Source organism: Schistocerca gregaria, chromosome X, assembly GCF_023897955.1.
Source record: "Schistocerca gregaria isolate iqSchGreg1 chromosome X, iqSchGreg1.2, whole genome shotgun sequence".
Classification (NCBI taxonomy): Eukaryota; Metazoa; Arthropoda; class Insecta; order Orthoptera; family Acrididae; genus Schistocerca; species Schistocerca gregaria.
In genome coordinates, this window is record NC_064931.1 from 742,312,118 (window position 1) to 742,333,153 (window position 21,036).

At 42.2% G+C, this 21,036-nt stretch overlaps 1 protein-coding gene across 1 annotated transcript in view; it reads right to left on the reverse strand.

Annotated features, from left to right (window-relative positions):
• LOC126298301 (uncharacterized) overlaps window positions 1-16,534 on the reverse strand; it is a 51,950-nt gene extending 35,416 nt beyond the window's left edge. The window contains exon 1 of the mRNA XM_049989598.1: window positions 16,240-16,534. Coding sequence (XP_049845555.1) covers window positions 16,240-16,534 — 295 coding nt within the window. The remainder of the gene's footprint in view (window positions 1-16,239) is intronic.
• Between the last annotated feature and the right edge of the window lie 4,502 nt (window positions 16,535-21,036).

Consider the following 21,036-nt stretch of genomic DNA (forward strand, 5'->3'; position numbering starts at 1 on the left):
ACAATCAGGACTGCATACGACCGAGGCACACAGGGCCAACACCCGGCATCATGGTGTGGGGAGCGATCTCCTACACTGGCCGTACACCTCTGGTGATCGTCGAGGGGACACTGAATAGTGCACGGTACATCCAAACCGTCATCGAACCCATCGTTCTACCATTCCTAGACCGGCAAGGGAACTTGCTGTTCCAACAGGACAATGCACGTCCCCATGTATCCCGTGCCACCCAACGTGCTCTAGAAGGTGTAAGTCAACTACCCTGGCCAGCAAGATCTCCGGATCTGTCCCCCATTGAGCATGTTTGGGACTGGATGAAGCGTCGTCTCACGCGGTCTGCACGTCCAGCACGAACGCTGGTCCAACTGAGGCGCCAGGTGGAAATGGCATGGCAAGCAGTTCCACAGCACTACATCCAGCATCTCTTCGATCGTCTCCATGGGAGAATAGCAGCCTGCATTGCTGTGAAAGGTGGATATACACTGTACTAGTGACGACATTATGCATGTTCCCTTGCCTGTGTCTATGTGCCTGTGGTTCTGTCAGTGTGATCATGTTATGTATCTGACCCCAGGAATGTGTCAATAAAGTTTCCCCTTCCTGGGACAATGAATTCACGGTGTTCTTATTTCAATTTCCAGGAGTGTATTCTGTCACCAGCTTTTGCGGAACTCCACAGACATTCCCGTTAAGGTATTCGCTTACGAGGTATTCCAGTCTTTCGCTTTCAGTATGCTTCAGTATTGCTTTGTTTTTCTGTTTAGCATTCTTAAATATCTGTCTTCGTTTCACACACCCTTCAGCACCTATTACCGTATGGTAGTATTTTCCCTATAGGCTGGATGTTTTTCTCAGTTTTTGCAAATTGTTAATTCGCACTACCTTTTGGCCTCCAGATCTTAATTGATTGAGAACAATCACCACATTTTCCTCTGGGGTGGCCGAGCGATTCTAGACGCTTCAGTCTGGAACCGCGCGACCGCAGGTTCGAATCCTGCCTCGGGCGTGGATGTGTGTGATGTCCTTAGGTTACTTAGGTTTAAGTAGTTCTAAGTTCTATGGGACTGATGATCTCAGATGTTAAGTCCCATAGTGCTCAGAGCCATTTGAACCATTTGTCCCCATAAGTTGTCAATCAGAGATTTAAACCCTGGCTTCAGAAGATAGTAGTTCCCTCTTTATTATTTGGGCTCTATTCTTATTGATATTCGGTTTGTTATTTTTCGGACAATATCTATCGGAAAGAAGTATACTAAATTGTTTTTACTGACAGCAAGACTCTCCCTCCATGTGTGTTCATATATTAAATCTTTCAACTCCAATCGTCTGTATTCTGTTTCTTTGCTCACACACAGCCTGACAAAAAAAGTGAAGCATTCAGGAGGGAGAAGGAAATGAAACGTCACTGTTTGAGAGCGTATGTGACGTTATTTCGGTGATTACAATATCGAATCAAGTTTACAAATAACTTGGAAATATGAATCCACTTATGAGGATGACCTTACACCGCCTCTGGTCTGGATATATGGACTGATTTGGTTGCGAAGGGTATCATAAAGCCGTTGCACCCTCTCCTGAGGCGAAGTAGTCCTTGATATCTAAGAGATTAGCACTCGGACGGAGTTGAGGCCGTAGCTGGTGCCACACAAGTTCTGTCGGGGACAGATCAAGGATCTTGCTGGCCACGGGAGTACCTCAACATCAAGCAGACAGTTCATAGAAACACATAACATGTGGGAAAGATCATTGTCATGTTGAAAAATGGCACCACGATACTTTCGCATAAGATGTAACACATGTGGGCGCAGGATATTTGTGACGTACCGTTGTGATATCAGAGTTCCGTCAATACCTACCAGCAGTGACCTGAAGTCATACCATATTGGTCCCCCCACCATGACGCCACGAATAATACCGCCGTGCCTCTCAAAATCATTGGAAGAACGAGACCTCTCCCCAAGTCGCCGCCATACTCGTCGACAATGTTCATGCTGTGCGATTCATCGCTGAACAAAGTGCCCCGCGTTTCATCAACAGTCCACGATTCCCAGACACGGCACCATTCCAATCTCACCCGTTTATATTTTGGTGCTAATGGCAACCTACGCATCAGACGGTAATTCACTAGTCCGGCTGCTGTTCTCCGATCAATGGTGCGGGGTGACAGAAAATACTGCGGGGAGTGCCTCACCTGCTCTGGCATGACAGGTGCAGATGTAAAGTGGTAGAATATGCTTGGCAACTCTCTCTTGTGGAGGTCAGAACTGGTGGACCGGAACCTTGACGATCAGTACGCCTGGCTTCACATTTCCATGCAATACAGCATCGAACCAATGTAACATCTGAATGCCTCACAAATGTGGACATTACATAAATTGACCAGCTAGGAATTACGGCGAACCACAATGAAGCCCCCTTCATACTGTGTCAGATGATGATAGCGCTGTCTCACAGGTGTACGTAGCGCCTTCCTACCCTTCATAGTAATCACTCAAAATCTGAGGCTGTTCTTGCACTTATATACCATACCAGGCCTATTATCAACACTAAACACGAACAACACTAGTGCACTCTGGTGGCCGTTTCACCGATCACAGAAAATTACAGCTCGGTACCGCTCCATCCAGAATCATTTCGCTCTAGTCTTAACTACACTTCGTTCTTCACGTCAAGAGGGTCAAGGACTTACCACACTGGATTCACTTTCTAGATGATCGACCTTCTGGGTACCCAGATTTATATTTTCTGTGATTTTCCAGTGTCGATTAAGAAGAACTGTTACTGTAGAAAGACCATGGCCCACCTCTTGGAGGGTCCCTCTTGGGTCCGAGCTTGAGCTCCTTCTCTAATGACTGCGTCGCCGGCGGGACGCTAAACCCTAATCTTCTGCCTTTTAATCTTCCTTCCTTTAATCTTCCTAAGAGGATCAAGCCGTTCTAACGCACTAATTACTCCGCCCACGTCCGACCAAGAAATCGCCTCTCCTGTCGTTCTTCTAGCATAATCATGACTTTTACTCTCGCGATATCGTCTGGCTTGAAAAGTTCTGTCAGGTAGAGTTTCAGGTCCCAATAACAGATAAAAAACTTTCACGCCTGGGATGCAGCACATCGCGAAGTTCTTTACCCGCAGTGTCCTCTGAGATGCATCAGTAGAATTTGTCAAGAAATTTCTACGTAAATTCGTGATGTATTCTATAGAGTCCGCAGCTCATGGTCGTACGCTGGCGTTCTCGCTTCCCACGCTCGGGTTCCCGGATTCGATAGCCGGCGGGGTCAGGGATTTTCTCTGCCTCGTGATGACTGGGTGTTGTGTGCTGTCCATAGGTTAGTTAGGTTTAAGTAGTTCTAAGTTCTAGGGGACTGATGACCATAGATGTTAAGTCCCATAGTGCTCAGAGTCATTTGAATCATTATTCTATAGAATGTAGCCACATGCAGCCCCACGCTAATGAATCTTCGTGGATGTTACTTATTACATAGCTAGTTCGCTTTAGTTCATCCTAGTTTTTAAAACGTAGATCATGCAAAACTTAGCTTGTCTTTTCATACACAATATCCTCAGTGTCATGAGTAGAGGAAGCCAAGATGATTTTATATTCCTAGACTTTCGAAATGCCTCTGATTTATTGCCATATCGATGCCTTGTAAATAAAATAAGTACCTGTGAGATATGTAACCACATTTACCACAAGCAAACATTTTTCTCACAGGCATGCTATCCTGAATGGAGAGTCATCTACAGACGCTGAAACAATATCGAGCACGCCCCAGGGGTCTATAATAGGACCCTTGGCGTTTATGTTATAAATTAATGACACAGTGGTACTACTAAGAATATATGCTGAAAATTAATGCCTCCGAAATTTTTATATGAAAACTCTTCAAGCCTTTTGAATAAAACAGTCGTTATTAACATTATAAATCATTATTGCTGCGCGTTGCGGGTTCCGCATCAGGTGGGACTGACGGATGACATTGAAAGAGTACAAAGAAGGGCAGCTCGTTTTGTACCTACATAGGAGAAATGATCATCACGATAAAATAAGAGAAATCATGGGTCGCACAGAACAATTTAAGTGCTCGTTTTTCCCGAGTGCCGTTCGAGAGTGGAACGGTAGAGTCAGTGCTTGAAGGTGGTTCATTGAACCATCTGACAGACACTTTATTGTGAGTAGCAGAGTCATCACGTAGATGTAAATGTAGATTTTTCTTGTCTACATATCTGCAGTCCTCTGCAGTTAGAGGACTCCGAATTGTAACGTGTAACATGGTGGTATGTAACGTATCTATGTTGGGGCTTGAGAAACAGCGTGCTGTGATCCAGTTTCTAATTCGAAGAGCGCGTCCACACGTGGAACTCCGTCTCCTTCAGCATGATAATGCCCGACCACGCATGAGCGCTGCGACATCTGTAACAATCAGATGCCTTGGATTCACTCTCATCGATAGTGCTTCATAAAGTCCCGACTTGACACTATCCGATTTACATTGGTTTCTAAAACTTAAATAACAGTTCCGAGGACCTCAGTTTGATACTGATGAAGTGGTGGAAGCAGAGGCGTGGTTGTGGCTCCGCCGACAAAGTCAGACATTCTACAGTGACAGTATCAACATACTGGTCCCTCGTGGGGAAGAATGAGTTCATCCTCAGATCACTGCGTCGAGAAATAAATACGTAGACATGAACAATAAAGATGCAGAATGTTAATAACATCTATTTCATTTACAAAGTTTCGAGAAAGAAAATCGGAGCCATTATTTTCCAGCACGACCTCGCACTTATAATACCAGGTATACTGCAGACGACGTAGATATCTATGAGGAAATTCTATGCAATGACAACTGCTAAAATATCGAATTCAGTTTCAAGAAAGTAACATCCTGGTGCAAAGGTTGGCAGCTAGCTCTTAAGGTATAGAAATACAAAATTACACTAAAGTTAAAACCGTGTTACCTTTTGACTACAGGATTATCAAGTCACAACTAGTGCTAAAAATTTTTGTGTAACAATCTGGAAAGAGTTCCGAGATCCCTTATCATTTAGATACAAAATAGCAGGTCAGCAACTGGAAGCAGTTAATTCCATAAATTATCTGGGAGTACGCATTAGGAGTGATTTAAAATGGAATGATCATATAAAGTTGATTGTTGGTAAAGCAGATGCCAGACAGATTCAGTGGAAGAATCCTAAGGAAATGCAATCCGAAAACAAAGGAAGTAGGTTACAGTACGCTTTTTCGCCCACTGCTTGAATACTGCTCAGCAGTGTGGGATCCGCACCAAATAGGGTTGATAGAAGAGATAGAGAAGATCCAACGGAGAGCAGCGCGCTTCGTTACAGGATCATTTAGTAATCGCGAAAGCGTTACGGATATGATAGATAAACTCCAGTGGAAGACTCTGCAAGAGAGACGCTCAGTAGCCCGGTACGGGTTTTTGTTGAAGTTTCGAGAACATACCTTTACCGAAGAGTCAAGCAGTATATTGCTCCCTCCTACGTATATCTCGCGAAGAGACCATGAGGATAAAATTAGATAGATTAGAGCCCACACAGAAGCATACCGACAATCCTTCTTTCCACGAACAATACGAGACTGGAATAGAAGGGAGAACCGACAGAGGTACTCAAGATACCCTCCGCCACACACCGTCAGGTTGCTTGCGGAGTATGGATGTAGATGTAGAGATATAAAATAAAACGACCATAACAGCCTCAAAACGGTCCTTACTTTCTTTCGCTCGTCTTCCGACAGTGACTATCACGAGTACTTCCATTATCGAGTTAGTTAAGAAAGTTTTACGAAATTTTGATTAAGTATTAATTCGCTCACGTAAAGCAGAGTACCTCTTACAGTAAATGTTAAGTATGGGTTAACCCATTACTCTACCCCCCGAACTGTCTATAACGCTCCGATAGGAAGAGTTCAGTATGCTGTCACAAATTGTTAGTAGCTTAGTACACAACGTGGTCGCCACAACACCCTCCTGACCAAATTTAACTTGAATATAACGCTCCTTTAACAGAGTTGCCTTCGCACTGAATGCTTCAAATATATCGAAATAAATCGCTTAAATAGTCTTATTGCTAGCGTTCCTTTCTTACCTGATTGAGATACGTAAGTCAACTCATTCACACACTAGCAATCACTCTTAAAACCGGTAGCCACAAATATATATGTACATATCTATGAGTATACATGTATCAGAAGATGTATTGTGGTGTTGATTACTGAGAAGTTAACCGTTTCCTATTGTAAGTGGATATATGGACAAGTATCACAGGTAAGTTTGTTACAATTGTTATGCAGAGGACTAATGAACGGGAACATTCTACTGAAGTTTATTGGCTGTTATGTGCTGTGGAAGATAGTCAGATCGAACGTAGCAGCATGCTGTTGCCTATTACAAATATCGATCGCTTATGATTGCGCGAAGCCTGACTGGAGTCAAGTTATCGTGGTACAGAAAGACATTTAGTGGAGTGAACGACAATCGCACGCCTGAATGAAATCTAAAATCAACGTTGTTGTCACTTGAATGTAATCTTTTGCTATGTTTCACCCACCTATTTTTAATATCGTTTTTTCAAGTAAAAACACTATTATTGTTTTCGATCTCATATACAACTCTCTCTAAAATATTTGAGTGAATTATTTCAGTAATTATCCCTATTTCATTTTAATCACAAACTCGCACACTTACACAGACGTAATCAAAACGTAACACTGTTTTAACTTTTGTGAAATTTTGCAATTCTGTACATTAAGAGCTAGTTGTCAATCTTTGCACCAGCCTGTTACTTCCTTTAAACTTAATTCGATATTTCAGCAATTTTCTTCGTATAGAATTTCCTCATAGATATCTACATCATTACAGTTAACATGATTGATATGTTATGACATAATTAATCATTTTCTTAAAGAAATGATAACAGCGCTACCCTCTATTTGTTCAGTTTAATGTTATAATTTTTCGAATTTCTTCCTGTCTTTGGTTAGTGCGATTTAACGATTTGTCAGAATTCTGTTTTTCACGCGATATAACAACGAAGATGGCGGCCTAATGATAATCGCTGAATCGCTCACCCTGAGATGCGGTGCAATTGAGGAATGTATTTGCTGTCGTCGCGAAGCTACTGTTTCTTGACGAACACTGAACCACAGCCAAATGGAGTTTGCTAACGTGTCAATTAAAAAATTAGTTACCAAACTTTCAATAAAATGTCCGCGGCTACTCCAGTGCGTAACTCAGTTGTAGAACATTCACTGTGGAACTTTACCGAGCGAGGTGGCGCAAGGGATAACACACTGGACTCGCATTCGGGAGGACGACGGTTCAACCTCGCGTCCGGCCATCCTGATTTAGGTTTTCCGTGATTTCCTTAAATCGCTCCAGGCAAATGCCGGGATGGTTCCCTTGAAAGGACACGGCCGGCTTTTTTTCCCGTCCTTCTCTAATCCGATGGGACCGATGACTTCGCTGTTTGGTCTCTTCCCCAAAACAACCCACTGTGGAACTTTAAACTGTTTTGGAACAGTATGCGAGACTGGATTATGACGAGCTATAATTCGTGGCCATAGATTTGCACTTTCAACAGTGACAACTACGTAATGATATATTTCTTTGGCATGTCCTCGGTTTATTAATTTCAGTTTAAAATGTCTGGAAGTTTAGACCCTCATTTCAACGCACAGAACAATGTCGGTTGATTACCACTCTTAAAACAGTCCATGGAACAGTAAAATTCACAGTCTCTTTTTCTGTCTCGACTAACACAAAATAATTAGGTTTGCCACCCGCATAAATCATTGTTTAATTGCGTTCTCTTAATGTGATACATTCTGGTTCTAGACTGTTCGATTTATTTTCAGTTTCTGCGCTGAATCTTCAAAAAATACCTCTTGTAGAATCTTGGTTCTTCTTTAGGTTTCCCCTCTTCCGCTTTCCTCTTCCGCGTCGGTGTTCAGAATGAAATCTTCTTCTCTGAATATTAGTAAATTATTACGGTAATAGTGAATAAATCGTTTTCCAGAAGGTTCTGAGTTACACTCATCTCTCCTTTTGAATTACCGTATTCTTCGTCTCAATACACTGTCCATGAGATCTTCCAATCTTCTCCTCCCACTATCACCAAAACTTTTTTTGCTATCATAAACTAATTAATTTTTCATAAATTTAATAACTGCTAGCGCACGACCGTCCAAACACCTTCGAGTCCCGCTGTGATCTGTTCGCTTATCAACTGTCACTTCAACATTCACAATTTTTTACATAGATGACATATTTCCTACCGGCCCAAGACTTCCAAGAATACACAGAGGTGCCATATAATTATAATGAAAAATATTACATTCAACATTTACTATACAAGTCCACACACACGAAGTCACGGAACAAATAAAGAAAAAGTACATACATGTTTAACAGTGTATTCCTGTCCGCCTCATTAGCTGAATGGTCAGCGCGTTGGAATGCCACGCAAGGGGTCGCCAGCTCTATTCCCGTTTGGGGTGAAGATTTTCTCCCCTCTGGGACTGGGTGTTGTACTGTCCTCACCATCATTTCACCCCCAGTGGCCCAATGTGGGGTCGCACGCAATAAGACTTGCACTTGGCGGCCGAACTTCCCACCTGGGAACTCCCGGCCACTGACGCCATAAGATCATTTCCAATATATTCCTACGAAATATTAATTTGGTGCGGAGGCTGCTGCGTTATCATTGACGACGCTGAAATATGTTCGTTAGAGGCTCAGTTGTAGGTAAGTCAAACGCCAGGCTATGATTCACTGGTAGAACACTATGAAATTGCTGCTTGCATGCAAAAGAAATTGTATAAAAAATATATAGTCCTTACTCGAATAATGTTCAAGTACTCGAAGAACGAGAGCTGTAAGTTTCACGACAACCTGCTTATAAAACGTCAACATCCATCTTTCAAGGTAGAAACTCCTAATACTCTCGAGGGCCCTGTGTATGTATTCCGGACCGGTCGAGGTGGCCGAGAGGTTCTAGGCGCTACAGTCTGGAACCGCGTGACCGCTACGGTCGCAGGTTCGAATCCTGCCTCGGGCATGGATGTGTGTGATGTCCTTAGGTTAGTTAGGTTTAAGTAGCTCTAAGTTCGAGGGGACTGATGACCTTAGAAGTTAAGTCCCATAGCGCTCAGAGCCATTTGAACCATGTATTCCGTAGAGATTTTAAAAACAAGATTAGGCTAATACCAACTCGCACAGAGAAGTACAAGCAGTCATTTTTCCCGCGTAACACCGTGAATTGAAAGGCAAAAAACCATAATATGCGGTGCAATAAAAAGTAGCGTCTTCCATGCTCTTCTTAGTACATGGAGTACAGAAGTAGATGTAGACGTAACATACTCGCGAAGAATGTGACTTCCCATACTTACGGCGACCTAAAGCGATGTGGTGCCCAAATGGTTTGATAACTCTCACATACACCACGGTCTGAACTGACTCTAGTAATCATCTCTTTTTCGCAAAGCTATTTTAGTTTTTGCTGTGGTCCTCTGCACTAAAAACGGTTTTGGCGTGGGCGTTCGTATCTTTTTATTGAGACCACATATCTGGCTCTGTAATTTGGCTGCACCTTCGGCCACCCTCGGGCAGATTGCTCGTTCGAATGCGGCCAGCGTTTCGTTTATTTGCTAGCTGTTTCGCATTTGGATAGCCTCAACGGCATCTTCCATTCTCATGGTAGATAATTTCGTAACGATAAAAAAGTTTACTACAGCAGTATATACTAACACGTATGTGTCCTTACACTTTTGCTATAACTCCTCAGTCAAACTTCTAAAATTATACATAGACAGCAGAGTATCATGGTATCCACCATTGCCAACACGTAACTTAAAAACTTTATCGAGTGCTAATGATCCTTCGATCAACTTACATGCATTCTGTGGACCTGGGCTCTTCTCATCCTTCACAGGTCGTTACAAGGTACGCAGTTCGAAGCCCGTTTGTAATATGGAGTGCGACGTGCTACTCATATTGTGTTTATTTACGTAATTTACACCCATCTTATATTTCGACGCTCTCCAGCGACAAGCCGTGCGTCTCCGGATATGAATTCCTCCTTGAAAACCGATCAGTGTATCTACCAGCCCAACATAGTAAGGGTTGTCGCTTCATCTTTCTGTCACCCTGTATAATGTACTAGATTATGTGCGCAGAGCAATTCCTTCGAGAGAGAAACTGAACTTGCTACAATAAACAGCAATTAGAACTGCGTCGGTTTGGAAGAATTAAAAAAAAACATGGATAGTAGTTTTCAGCGTAACTGATAACACTATCACTAATTCTGGTAATAAATTATAAATTTGGACCACTAAACCCCCGCTTCTACAGGCCTTATATCAACAAAGAAAATTACTAGCACACTACATACGCTACGAAGTTGAGAGTATGTTGAATGAAACCAAAATATAAAAACGTGTTTCACAGATCGGCACATGGGCCGAGCTCCATATTGCATTCACATCAAAGTAGTAGGCCCAGATAATACTTACCGTAAATGTCATGGATTATAGCCGGACTCTAAGCAGCATTTTGGGTTGGTTCAAATGGCTCTGAGCACTATGGGACTTAACTTTTGAGGTCATCACTCCCCTAGATCTTAGAACTACTTAAACCTAACTAACCTAAGGACATCACACACATTCATGCCCGAGGCAGGATTCGAAACTGCGACAGTAGCGATCGCGCGGTTCGAGACTGAAGCGCCTAGAACTCCTCGGACACCCCGGCCGGCATAATTTTGTTGATTTTATGTATATTTCCCGACGATAGTGTCGCGTAGCCTGGAAAAACAAACACGCAGCGAAATGTTGCTATTTCAAGGTCATATCCGGAACACTTTCAGCAAAATTGAATAAAAGCTCCCCAGACCTTGAGAATGTGAATTATACATACGCTGGTCGGTTCCAATCAGAGTGGTGGTGGTGGTTAGTGTTTAACGTCCCGTCGACAACGAGGTCATTAGAGACGGAGCGCAAGCTCCGGTTAGGGAAGGATTGGGAAGGAAATCGGCCGTGCCCTTTCAAAGGAACCATCCCAGCATTTGCCTGAAACGATTTAGGGAAATCACGGAAAACCTAAATCAGGATGGCCGGAGACGGGATTGAACCATCGTCCTCCCGAATGCGAGTCCAGTGTGCTAACCACTGCGCCACCTCGCTCGGTCCAATCAGAGTATTTTGAGAAAATGTACCGAAGGTTGGAATTGAGTGAGCGTGATACGAGTTCTTGAAAGAGAAATGTGTGTGAGGCACTTGTTTGTAAACTGTTAATGCTTCAGAAAAACAACTGACTGCTGCAACGGCGTCAGTGACCCTATCTTGAAAAAATGCACAATCGTCTGTGCAGCGTCTATAGTGGAATTTACCATTGTGTACAGCTCATGAGTGTATGTGGACAATGGCGCACTATTCATTACAGAATCATGTAGTCAAGCAACAGCCTGCAGTTTCCGGAAAGCTGAACGAATATACAGCGAAAATTTTCGCAAGAGACGGAATACTAATTGGAAGAAATTAATCACACTCACCAGAAACTTACGTCGTTCTAGTCATAAAGGACCGGCAAAGTTCTCGACAAAGAATTTCCTTCATAGCTGAATTTGAAGAGCTGGTGTTGGATCCTGTGGAAGAACTTTCATCAATAAGCACCCGTCAGGTTGCGCATAAAACACACTCTTCGGAGAATACCGAGTGGAACGTTCTGGTGGAGCAGCAGTTACAGCCCTATCATAAATAACGTGGGCTATTCATTATGCTTGATTCCGCGGTAAGAACAATTTCGTAACAGACAGTGAATCCGTCGTTAAAAGGACTCATTAGGACTGAGAATAATTAATGTAAAGAACTACTCTACAATTTTAGCTACAGATACCAACTGAGTGGAATAAGCAGTTGCAGAGAATCACGTACGTACAGCCTGCAGTTGGTAAACAAACTGTGGTACCGTTATCCTTTAAAGACAACGTGCGTTTCAAAATATTGAAAATAACAAATCATTATTAATTATGGATTAACTTATCTTGAAACACACCTGTCCAGACAGGTGGACTCGATACAAAGCCACTGTATAGAATTTTAAGCCGGCCAGAGTGGCCGAGCGGCTCCAGGCGCTACAGTCTGGAACCGCGCGACCGCCACGGTCGCAGGTTCGAATCCTGCATCGGGCATGGATGTGTGTGATGTCCTTAGGTTAGTTAGGTTTGAGTAGTTCTAAGTTCTAGGGGACTGATGATCACTGCAGTTAAGTCCCATAGTGCTCAGAGCCATTTTAACTATTTTTTTAGGACTTTAATGTAAAAACACGGAAATAAACTCTTTATTACAGTATCTGAACACAACATGTGTTCCTGGTAATGTTATAATACTACCACGGTGAAGGAGAATAAATAATAATCCGTTCTCCATTAAGACGGGATCTTGCTTCATTCGCATATGCATTTCGGTGAAATTACCATGTCGTGGCAATTTTCGTGTATTGGTCGAAAATGTGGCATCCGCGCAAGGCCAGACCAAACACCAATTCTCTTAATATGTGTTTTCTTCCTGTGGAGTTTATTAAAGGACAAAATAGTCATCTCTCCACCTAACCATCAGTAATGTACCAACTGGTAAGTCACATCCTGCTGCCTGACTTACGATGTTTGATGCTAGGAGCGAAAGAAAGATTCAACGTGATATCGACGGCGAGGTCACTGAGGATGGAGCACAAAATTAGATAATAAAATGCTGAAGGACCCATTCCAACTTCAATATCAAGCGATTTATGGATATCGAGAAGAATCTAAGTCTGGGTGGCTGGGCGCGGATTTGAATGCCACTAGTCTTGAATGCGAATTCAATGATTCAACCGCGCTCATGCGGTCTGAACGTAAGGTGAGTGTGGAAACTTCGTGTTCCCCTTTTAGAGATGGTGGTAAGGGAACGTTTTAAGGTTGATTGATGAGGATCGGATATACTATCTGACAAAAAAGGGGAAGCATCCAGTAGGGGAGGAAGAAACGAAGTAAAACTTCACATGTTTATTAGAGTGAATGTGATGTTATTTCAATGATTTCAAAATCAAGTCAAATTTTCAAATAACTTGGATGTATGAGCCCTCTTATCACTATGTCGTTGCACCCCATCTGGTCTGAATTTATACACTGATTCGATTGGGAATGGCACCATAAAGCAGTTGTTTCCTCTCCTGAGGAAAAGTGTTGCTTGATTTCGAGGAGGTTGGCTCTTGGACAGAACTAACTTCTGAAATAGCCCCACGCATGTTTTATGGGTCTGGGTATCTTGTTGGCCTCAAAATCATGCAGACAGTCAATAGAGACACGTGTCATCTGTAAATGAACACTGTTCTGTTGAAAAATGACACCACGATACCGTCGCATGGGAAGTAACACATGAGGAAGCAGGAAATTCGTGACGTACCGTTGTGCTGTCAGAGATCCCTCAATCGCTACCAGCTGTGACCCCAAGGCATACCCGATGGCTCCCCACTCCATGACGCCAGGTGTAATACTGCTGTGCCTCTCCTGAGCACTGGAGGAATGTGACCATGCTCTTCGACGATTTTCATATGGGGTAGCGCAGAAGCGCGATTCGTCGATGAACACAAAGCGATCTCATTCATCAGCAGTCCATGCTTCCCGGTCACGGTACAATGCAGCTGTTTGTGTTGCGACGTTAACGTCAACCTAGGAATGGGACGGTAATTCTGTAGTTCAGTTGCTGCACTAATTATGCTCAGTCCTAGAGTCCCGTAACGAGGTGCAAAACTGAGTGAGCCCATTCACGTGCAAGGAAGCCTAGTTTGTACGTTGTGTCACGTGACTTGTATAAATTAACGAGCTGCAGGAGATCGGCACGAGACTGGTTCATACTGAGCGAAATATTTTTTTATATTTTAAGCCTGGGAAAAAATCCGCTGTTTTTGTCTTTATACTTGGTGTTTTCTCTGTAGCAGTTGAATACTGGCAATGATCGATTTCGAAGCAAGTTATGACAAGAATTGGGAACCACGTCACGGAACTGACAGCGTTCATCTCCAAATGGTAGTCACTGCTGTTTTTATTACAGCCAAATACAAGTTTACTCTCTGGAGCGAAACCAGAAGAAGAGTCAGCACGCAGAATAATTATCTGAGAACCTATTCCTATGAGAACTTTAAAACCGCCAGGACCATCACTCATTTTCCAGCAGGCCTTCCTGGAATTGTTCTGATTGACCTATGTTTCATCAAGGTAATACATTTTTGAACTACCCCGTACTCTTGTACCTTGAATCTTTATGTGGGATGTAGTTTGTGCTGCACCTACGTCACTTCTTTGAAATAAAAACTCTCTTCTTAACACATCTTGTCTTTTAAAACGTTTTACATTAATCCTCGCGTTACCAAGCTTTTTGACAACTCTATTTTACCAAGCGGGGTATTTGGACTACTCCGAAAGAGTTTTGTATTTTATTGTAACATCTGTTCTCAAATTTCGTTATTTCCATTGAATTTCTTTATTTAGTATTGAAAAACCGCTTTTCAGGTTATTAGAAGTAATTAATCAGATCACAGATATGAACTACAATTTTTTTTTTTGTATCTTTCACTAAATTCAATACTCAACGAACATAAAATTAATAATTTATGTACCTTAACAGTAACTGCAGTAAAGTAACACAAGACTTTTTTCAAATTTTCAGTCAAGTACATTTTTGCACTGCGTGCACTTCACAGTATCAGTTTCTTCTCCGTGTACATTACTAACAGGTTTCTTGCACGTTACACAACAGAATCTTGTTTTCCGATCTTCGTTTCTCTTGCAATCTTGACATCGTTGTGGCGTTGGTAACTTGGAACACTGGGTCTGGATCACTGCTGTATGAATTGCAATACCACAAGCTTTCAGTGCATCTTGTAATTCTTTATGAACACCGTTGACATTTTTGGCGCTTTCTTCCATGTCGCCTTTGCTGAGTCCAAATGCCAGTTCAGTCGTCAAGAGCTTACGTCGGCTTCGGTTATTCTTCTGCCATTCAGGAAATCTTTGAATGTACATAATATATGCATTCAGTGCTGCAATATCTATCATTTCCATCAAGATTCTTAGTGACCACCACCTCGTTCCTCCTACGCAACTGTGTTCTCTTGTCATTTTGTCCCCATTATCTACAGCACCTTTGGTTTAGTTGTAGTGCAATATGATTGCGGGCTTGGGTTCACTTTCTTCACCACTCACTTGTCTCTCATTATGCCGAGTAGAGAGTAGTATTACTGCCTTTCCCGTTTTTTGAACATAGAAAACTAGGGTAAAGTCATTTGTAAAACCAAACATTGAAGAGTGAACTGCTCTCTTTCTGTTTGGCAAAATTTCCTTCGGAATGTCTTTCTTATTGGAACGCAAGGTACCTACCAATGCCGTGTTTCGTTTTAATAGTTCAGCAGCCATTGGAAAACTGGTGAAAAAATTATCAGTTGTTACACCATGACCGTTATTCAGAAATAGTTCCATCAGATCCAAAACAACTCTCTGCTCTTGATTCACTTCCCCAGTATTGTCTACCATTCCTGTGTAAATTTTGGATCCGTAGTAAGTAAGATGTCTTCACATCAGCACAAACCCAAATTTTAATGCCACACTTGGCAGACTTGCTGCTCATATAAATCCTAAAAGGGCAGTTTCCTCGGTACGTTGCTAATCGTTCATCAATAGTCACGTATTCATAAGGATAGAAATTCTTGCACTAGTTAGATTGAAATTTGTCGAAAACTACCGTGATGGCTTGTAGCTTGTCCTTGGTTTCTTCAATTCTCTGTGCTCTTGCGTCTCTGTTGTCAAATCGCAAGAATTTCAGTGTAGACAAAAATCGGTTTCTTGACGTGGCAACAGAAAAGAATGATGGCCGAAAGGCAACAATACCTCCTCACAGATCGGAATCACTTATCCGATGTCCTTGAGTTCGACCACCTCCTATTAGAATTGCTAATACAGCGTACACTTCAGTTGCATTTACATCTCTCCATGTCGTTTTGTTCGAAGAATGAGCTGCATTCCACAAAGAAATTACTCGTTTGACTTGCCTGTTCGTTTCTTCTACAATGATGCTCACGATTTCTGGTGAGATAAATAATAAATATGACTCTGTTATTGTTTTGATTGTTTTTCCATCATTCATTGGGCCAGATGTTACGTTCAAAATGTTGCGACGTCGACGCCACCCACCTTTTGTTGGTTCACTAGAAAATTGTAGTCCACTTCTAGAAACAAACAAATCTCCAGTGTCTTCGTCTTCATCTTCTTCTTCATCATCCTCTTCTTCTTCTACTTGTTCACATGAATGTGTAGTGTCTTCTGATATTACATCATCAGCTTCATCTGATGCTATGATATGGTATTTGTCAAGAGGTTCCATATATTCATTCAGTTCATTATCAATGTCCCATTCATTTTCTTCGTCACTGACACCAGAATTGTACAGAATTTCCAAGATCTCTTCGCTAGAAAGTCCTTTGGACATCCTTACCTGCAGATGAAATACTGACTCGTGTAATGTCAGCTCAACAGTGAACGTCAAATTCAATTCAACAATAGTAACCAGCAACAATAACAAACATTGGATCTACGACAAAACTCAACAAAGAAGATGAATGATAGATATATTTCACAAAATCTTATTTTTCTACAAATAAGAAAATACTACGTTTCATACCAAGCGGGGTAGTCACACAATCCCACCAATGAATGACTTGAATAACAATGATAAAGCCAAAAAAATTTGACCGTCGTGAGTGTGAATTCAACGTCAATCATTTTCGTACAAAGTCATGAAACCACAGGCATGTCGCCCTTCAGATAACATTATTATAGGGAAAAAATCAACCTGGGGTAGTCAGAATACCCCGTTTGGTAATGCGAGGGTTAACGAAGCGCCTATCTTTGAAGCCGACTTTCTCTTGCATAACTGTTATAGGATTTTATGAAGTTGTGCATTCACCATTCGTATGGAGTACTTTAAAACATCGTTGTTAAAGCCATCCATTTGTGCTTCTTGAGATTTCGATGCTTTCTGCGAGACCCGAAACCAAATTTTTCTACGGTTCCTACAGCTCTGACACTTTCGCTTACAATTATCTTTATAGTTCTGTTGCCGACAGCACATGCTTCTGCAGTCCGTTCCTGTATCTTCAAACGTCAACAGTAGGATACCTGTCTTCAAATTCACGTTTGAAAAAATTATAAATGCGGTAAATAAACCCCTCACCTGCTTGTGAAGCACTTCAAGTTTATTGCCGTCATCTGACTTTTCTTATATCACACCGAAACATTTACAGATATGCATCCACAGCTATACTACTACAAGAAAAAAAAAACAGAAAACAAAAAGAAACTTACAGTTGAATGAATAATTCGGTTGTCTGATGCGCGAGCGAGATTCTCGACGTCTAGCTGCAACTTTCTGCTAGTCGCTCGGAATGAGAATGAATATTATTAGTTGCCAACGAGTAATGGGGGGGGGGGGGGGGGTGCGCAGAACGGCTGAAAACTGGGCCGTCCTCGTACATGATGCGGACTACAGTCTGTGCACAGTGGTGCGGGATAGTACAGAATATTCTTGGATGGCAAGCACAAATGTGAAGGGGCTGCGATGTGCTTAGTGCACCATACAGAAATCATCCCTTGTGGACGTCAAAGGTGGTCGATTGGAACTGTAACGACGAGGACGCCTGCCCACATGCTCCAATGCAGTCCACCATCGGACCACCGCCACATCCGGTTGTACCACAAATCTGAGTGCTGCACGATTCGACCAGCCGATCAACAGGAGTCCCACAGTGACACCTCCTTCAAATTTTGTCAGCTGCTAATAATTCTGTCCCACACAAGTTCCCGGCATCTCATTGTCCTTAACATGATCACTCAGTATCTGATGTTATTCTCGTCCCTTATACAGGATGTAAATTTTAAGATGACAAACCAGAATAACTCGAAAAATAAGCTTCACACGAAAAACTGTGTTGAATGCAAAGTTGTTTATTTTCGAGGGGGACATCTGCTGGTGCTAAAATTAGCCCGCCACCCCAGTCCCCTGGGGGTGGGGTGGAAGGCAGCTTTAAAATTTCAAGTGGAAACCCCCATTTTTATTGCAGAATCAGATTCTACATAAAAACTACGTACATTTTGACTTAAACATTTGTTTTGATTCTCGGTAGTTGGCGCTGTAATTCAAGAAAATCCATGTTCTCATTTTTGCGTGGAAAATAGTTACGGATAAATAAAAAAACACTTAATTAGTTCGTAAATTTTGATTCGCTAAAACTAAAACTCTCCCCATAGGGTGGAGTTTGAGAGAGAGGAATTAGAGTTTTACAAATGTTGAACACGAAACAAACAAAAAACACCCGAATCTGCTGAAAAAATTAATATTTGGGTCAACATTTGTAAAACTCTAATTCCTCTGTCTCAAACCCCACATTATGGGGAGAGAGGGAGAGTGATAGTTTTAGTGAATCAAAATTTACGAAGTAAATAAGTATTTTTTATTTATCCATAACCGTGTTCCACGCAAAAATGAAAACATGGATTTTCTTTAATTACTGCGCCAATCACCAAGAATCAAAGCAAATATTTAAGACAAAATTTACGTAGTTTTTTTTTGTAGAATCTGATTCCGCAATAAAAAGTGGGGGTTTCCACTTGAAATTTTAAAGCTGCCTCCCACCCCACCCCCAGGGGGCTGTGGTGGCGGGCTAATTTTAGCACCAGCAGATGGCAGATGTCCCCCTCGAAAACAATCCATTTGGGTTCTACACATTTTTTCGTGTGAAGCTTATTTTTCGAGTTATTCTGGTTTTTCAACTTAAAATTTACACCCTGTATACGCTACTGGGCCTGTAACAGCACTAAACACCAATAACACTAACGCACCCTGGTGGCCGTTGTACCTGTCAAAGAGAATAGCAACTGTTACGATTTACGTATCCACCGATGGTGTACAATTTTACATTGACAACCGATCATGTCTTGCGGGTGATTCACTTTCTTTGTCAGGCAGTAGAGCTTCAGCTTATGCCTTAATAATCTTACGCAGGCTGATTTTATTATCTGCACTGGCATCTCCACCAGACAATGCTAAGGCACCTTTGTTCTGACACTCAACGCCGATGACGCCAATTTCAAACATTGGTGATGGAATAAATTTTATTTAAAGTATTTTGCTGGATGTAAAGATGGGAGTACGAAGGCTCCTGGCTAGAAAGACAAAATACCAAACCTCTCTTCAGCGTCTGAGAGTCAGAGCACGTGTCGCTGTCCTACATCTACATCTACATGGATACTCTGCAAATCATATTTAAGTGCCTGGCAGAGGGTTCATCGAACCACCTTCACAATTCTCTATTATTCCAATCTCGTATAGCGCGCTATTGATGATGAGTGCCATATATTTCGCCTTTGGGTTTCACATTCTCGTTTCCTTCAGAACAACACGTAACGCTACATAACACAGAAATATTCAAATCATCTCTAAAGCCGTTTTCGAAGTGCCTTTTTCTCGGCATGTGGGACAGCAAAAATACGACACGACGCTTGCTGGAATATGCAATGAAACTTTTCGCCTAAAGATGAGAAATAGTTTTAATCGGCTAAACAGTATCCGTGTTCCAACGTGTCATTAAGTGTTTCCCAGGCTAATCAGGTAAAGTTGCATTCTAATGGGCCGTATTAAGGAAAGGAGGAAGATTAGAGCTCAAAGTACCGCCGATGACTAGGTCAGTACAGTCAGAGCACAAACTCGGAATGGGGTGAGAAGAAACATCGGTCATGTCCTTATGAAAGGAAACCTTCTCTGCATTTTTCTTAAGTCATTTACTGAAGTCACGAAATACATAAATGTGGATGGCCAGACTATGATTTGAAGTTCCACCAACTCGAATAATTGTTCAATGTCTTACCAATGCGTCACAAGTATTGTACCATACACAGGTTGTTTGGAACTTCCCATCATAAACTTCTAGGACTTGGAGAGGGGAGTAAGCTCTGGCTCTGAGCACTATGGGACTTAACATCTGAGGTCATCAGTCCCCTAGAACTTAGAACTACGTAAACCTAACCAACACATCCATGCCCAAGGCAGGATTCGAACCTGCGACCGTAGCGGTCGCGCGGTTCCAGTCTGTAGTGCGTAGAACCGCTCGGCCACCGGGGGAGTAAGCACATAATATTTTGAATAGGAACCCATGTCTGAAAACGTATCGTTTCTCTTCTGCGACGGTTTCAAATTCACGTGTTTCACTCATCCAGTTCAGCTTGAGGAACAGAATTATGCGTGACGCGGTACAATTATCAGGTAAAAATTCGAAAGAAAACATAACGACACATCCATGTATTATATAAGCACGTTTGTTTGTATTAACGCATTGCGTATTCACATTATTCCAGAACAAAAAAGAACACATCATACTGTACGTACAGAACAGTACTGATGCATTATAACAGTGGCTCGATGTGAAGACAGACATTGTACCTACGAAGCACGTCCTGCTACACACTCTCCAAGTCACCTGGCGTGTCTTCAATTACTAATGCGGCGGCCAGATCTCGTGCAGCAGATCTTCTGTCTCTACAGGAGCCTCGTAAATGAAACTTTGCATAGGACGTTAAGTGGCACCAGGTGGCCGTCTGACGTAGTACACGTCACCCTGTCTGCCCTATTGCATACCAGGACAAGCAACTCTGAGACTTTCCTCTTTCCCTCAGCAGACGTGGACGCGATTCACGTTCGAACTGAAACTGCCATAGAACTGAAACTGGATGTTTCTCTACACGGGTTCCCATTCAAAATATTATTTTGATTTTTCGGACACTCTCTATACTTGGTGAGGCACTAACCATTGCCACCTAGAATAACTCCGAAAGTATGATAGTAGCACAAACGTTTGTGGGAAAATGTTGCATGCGACAATGGGAGCCATAATATGACGTTGGCTTTTTGTTGCTAGGTGGGGTCGCGACAGAGATACG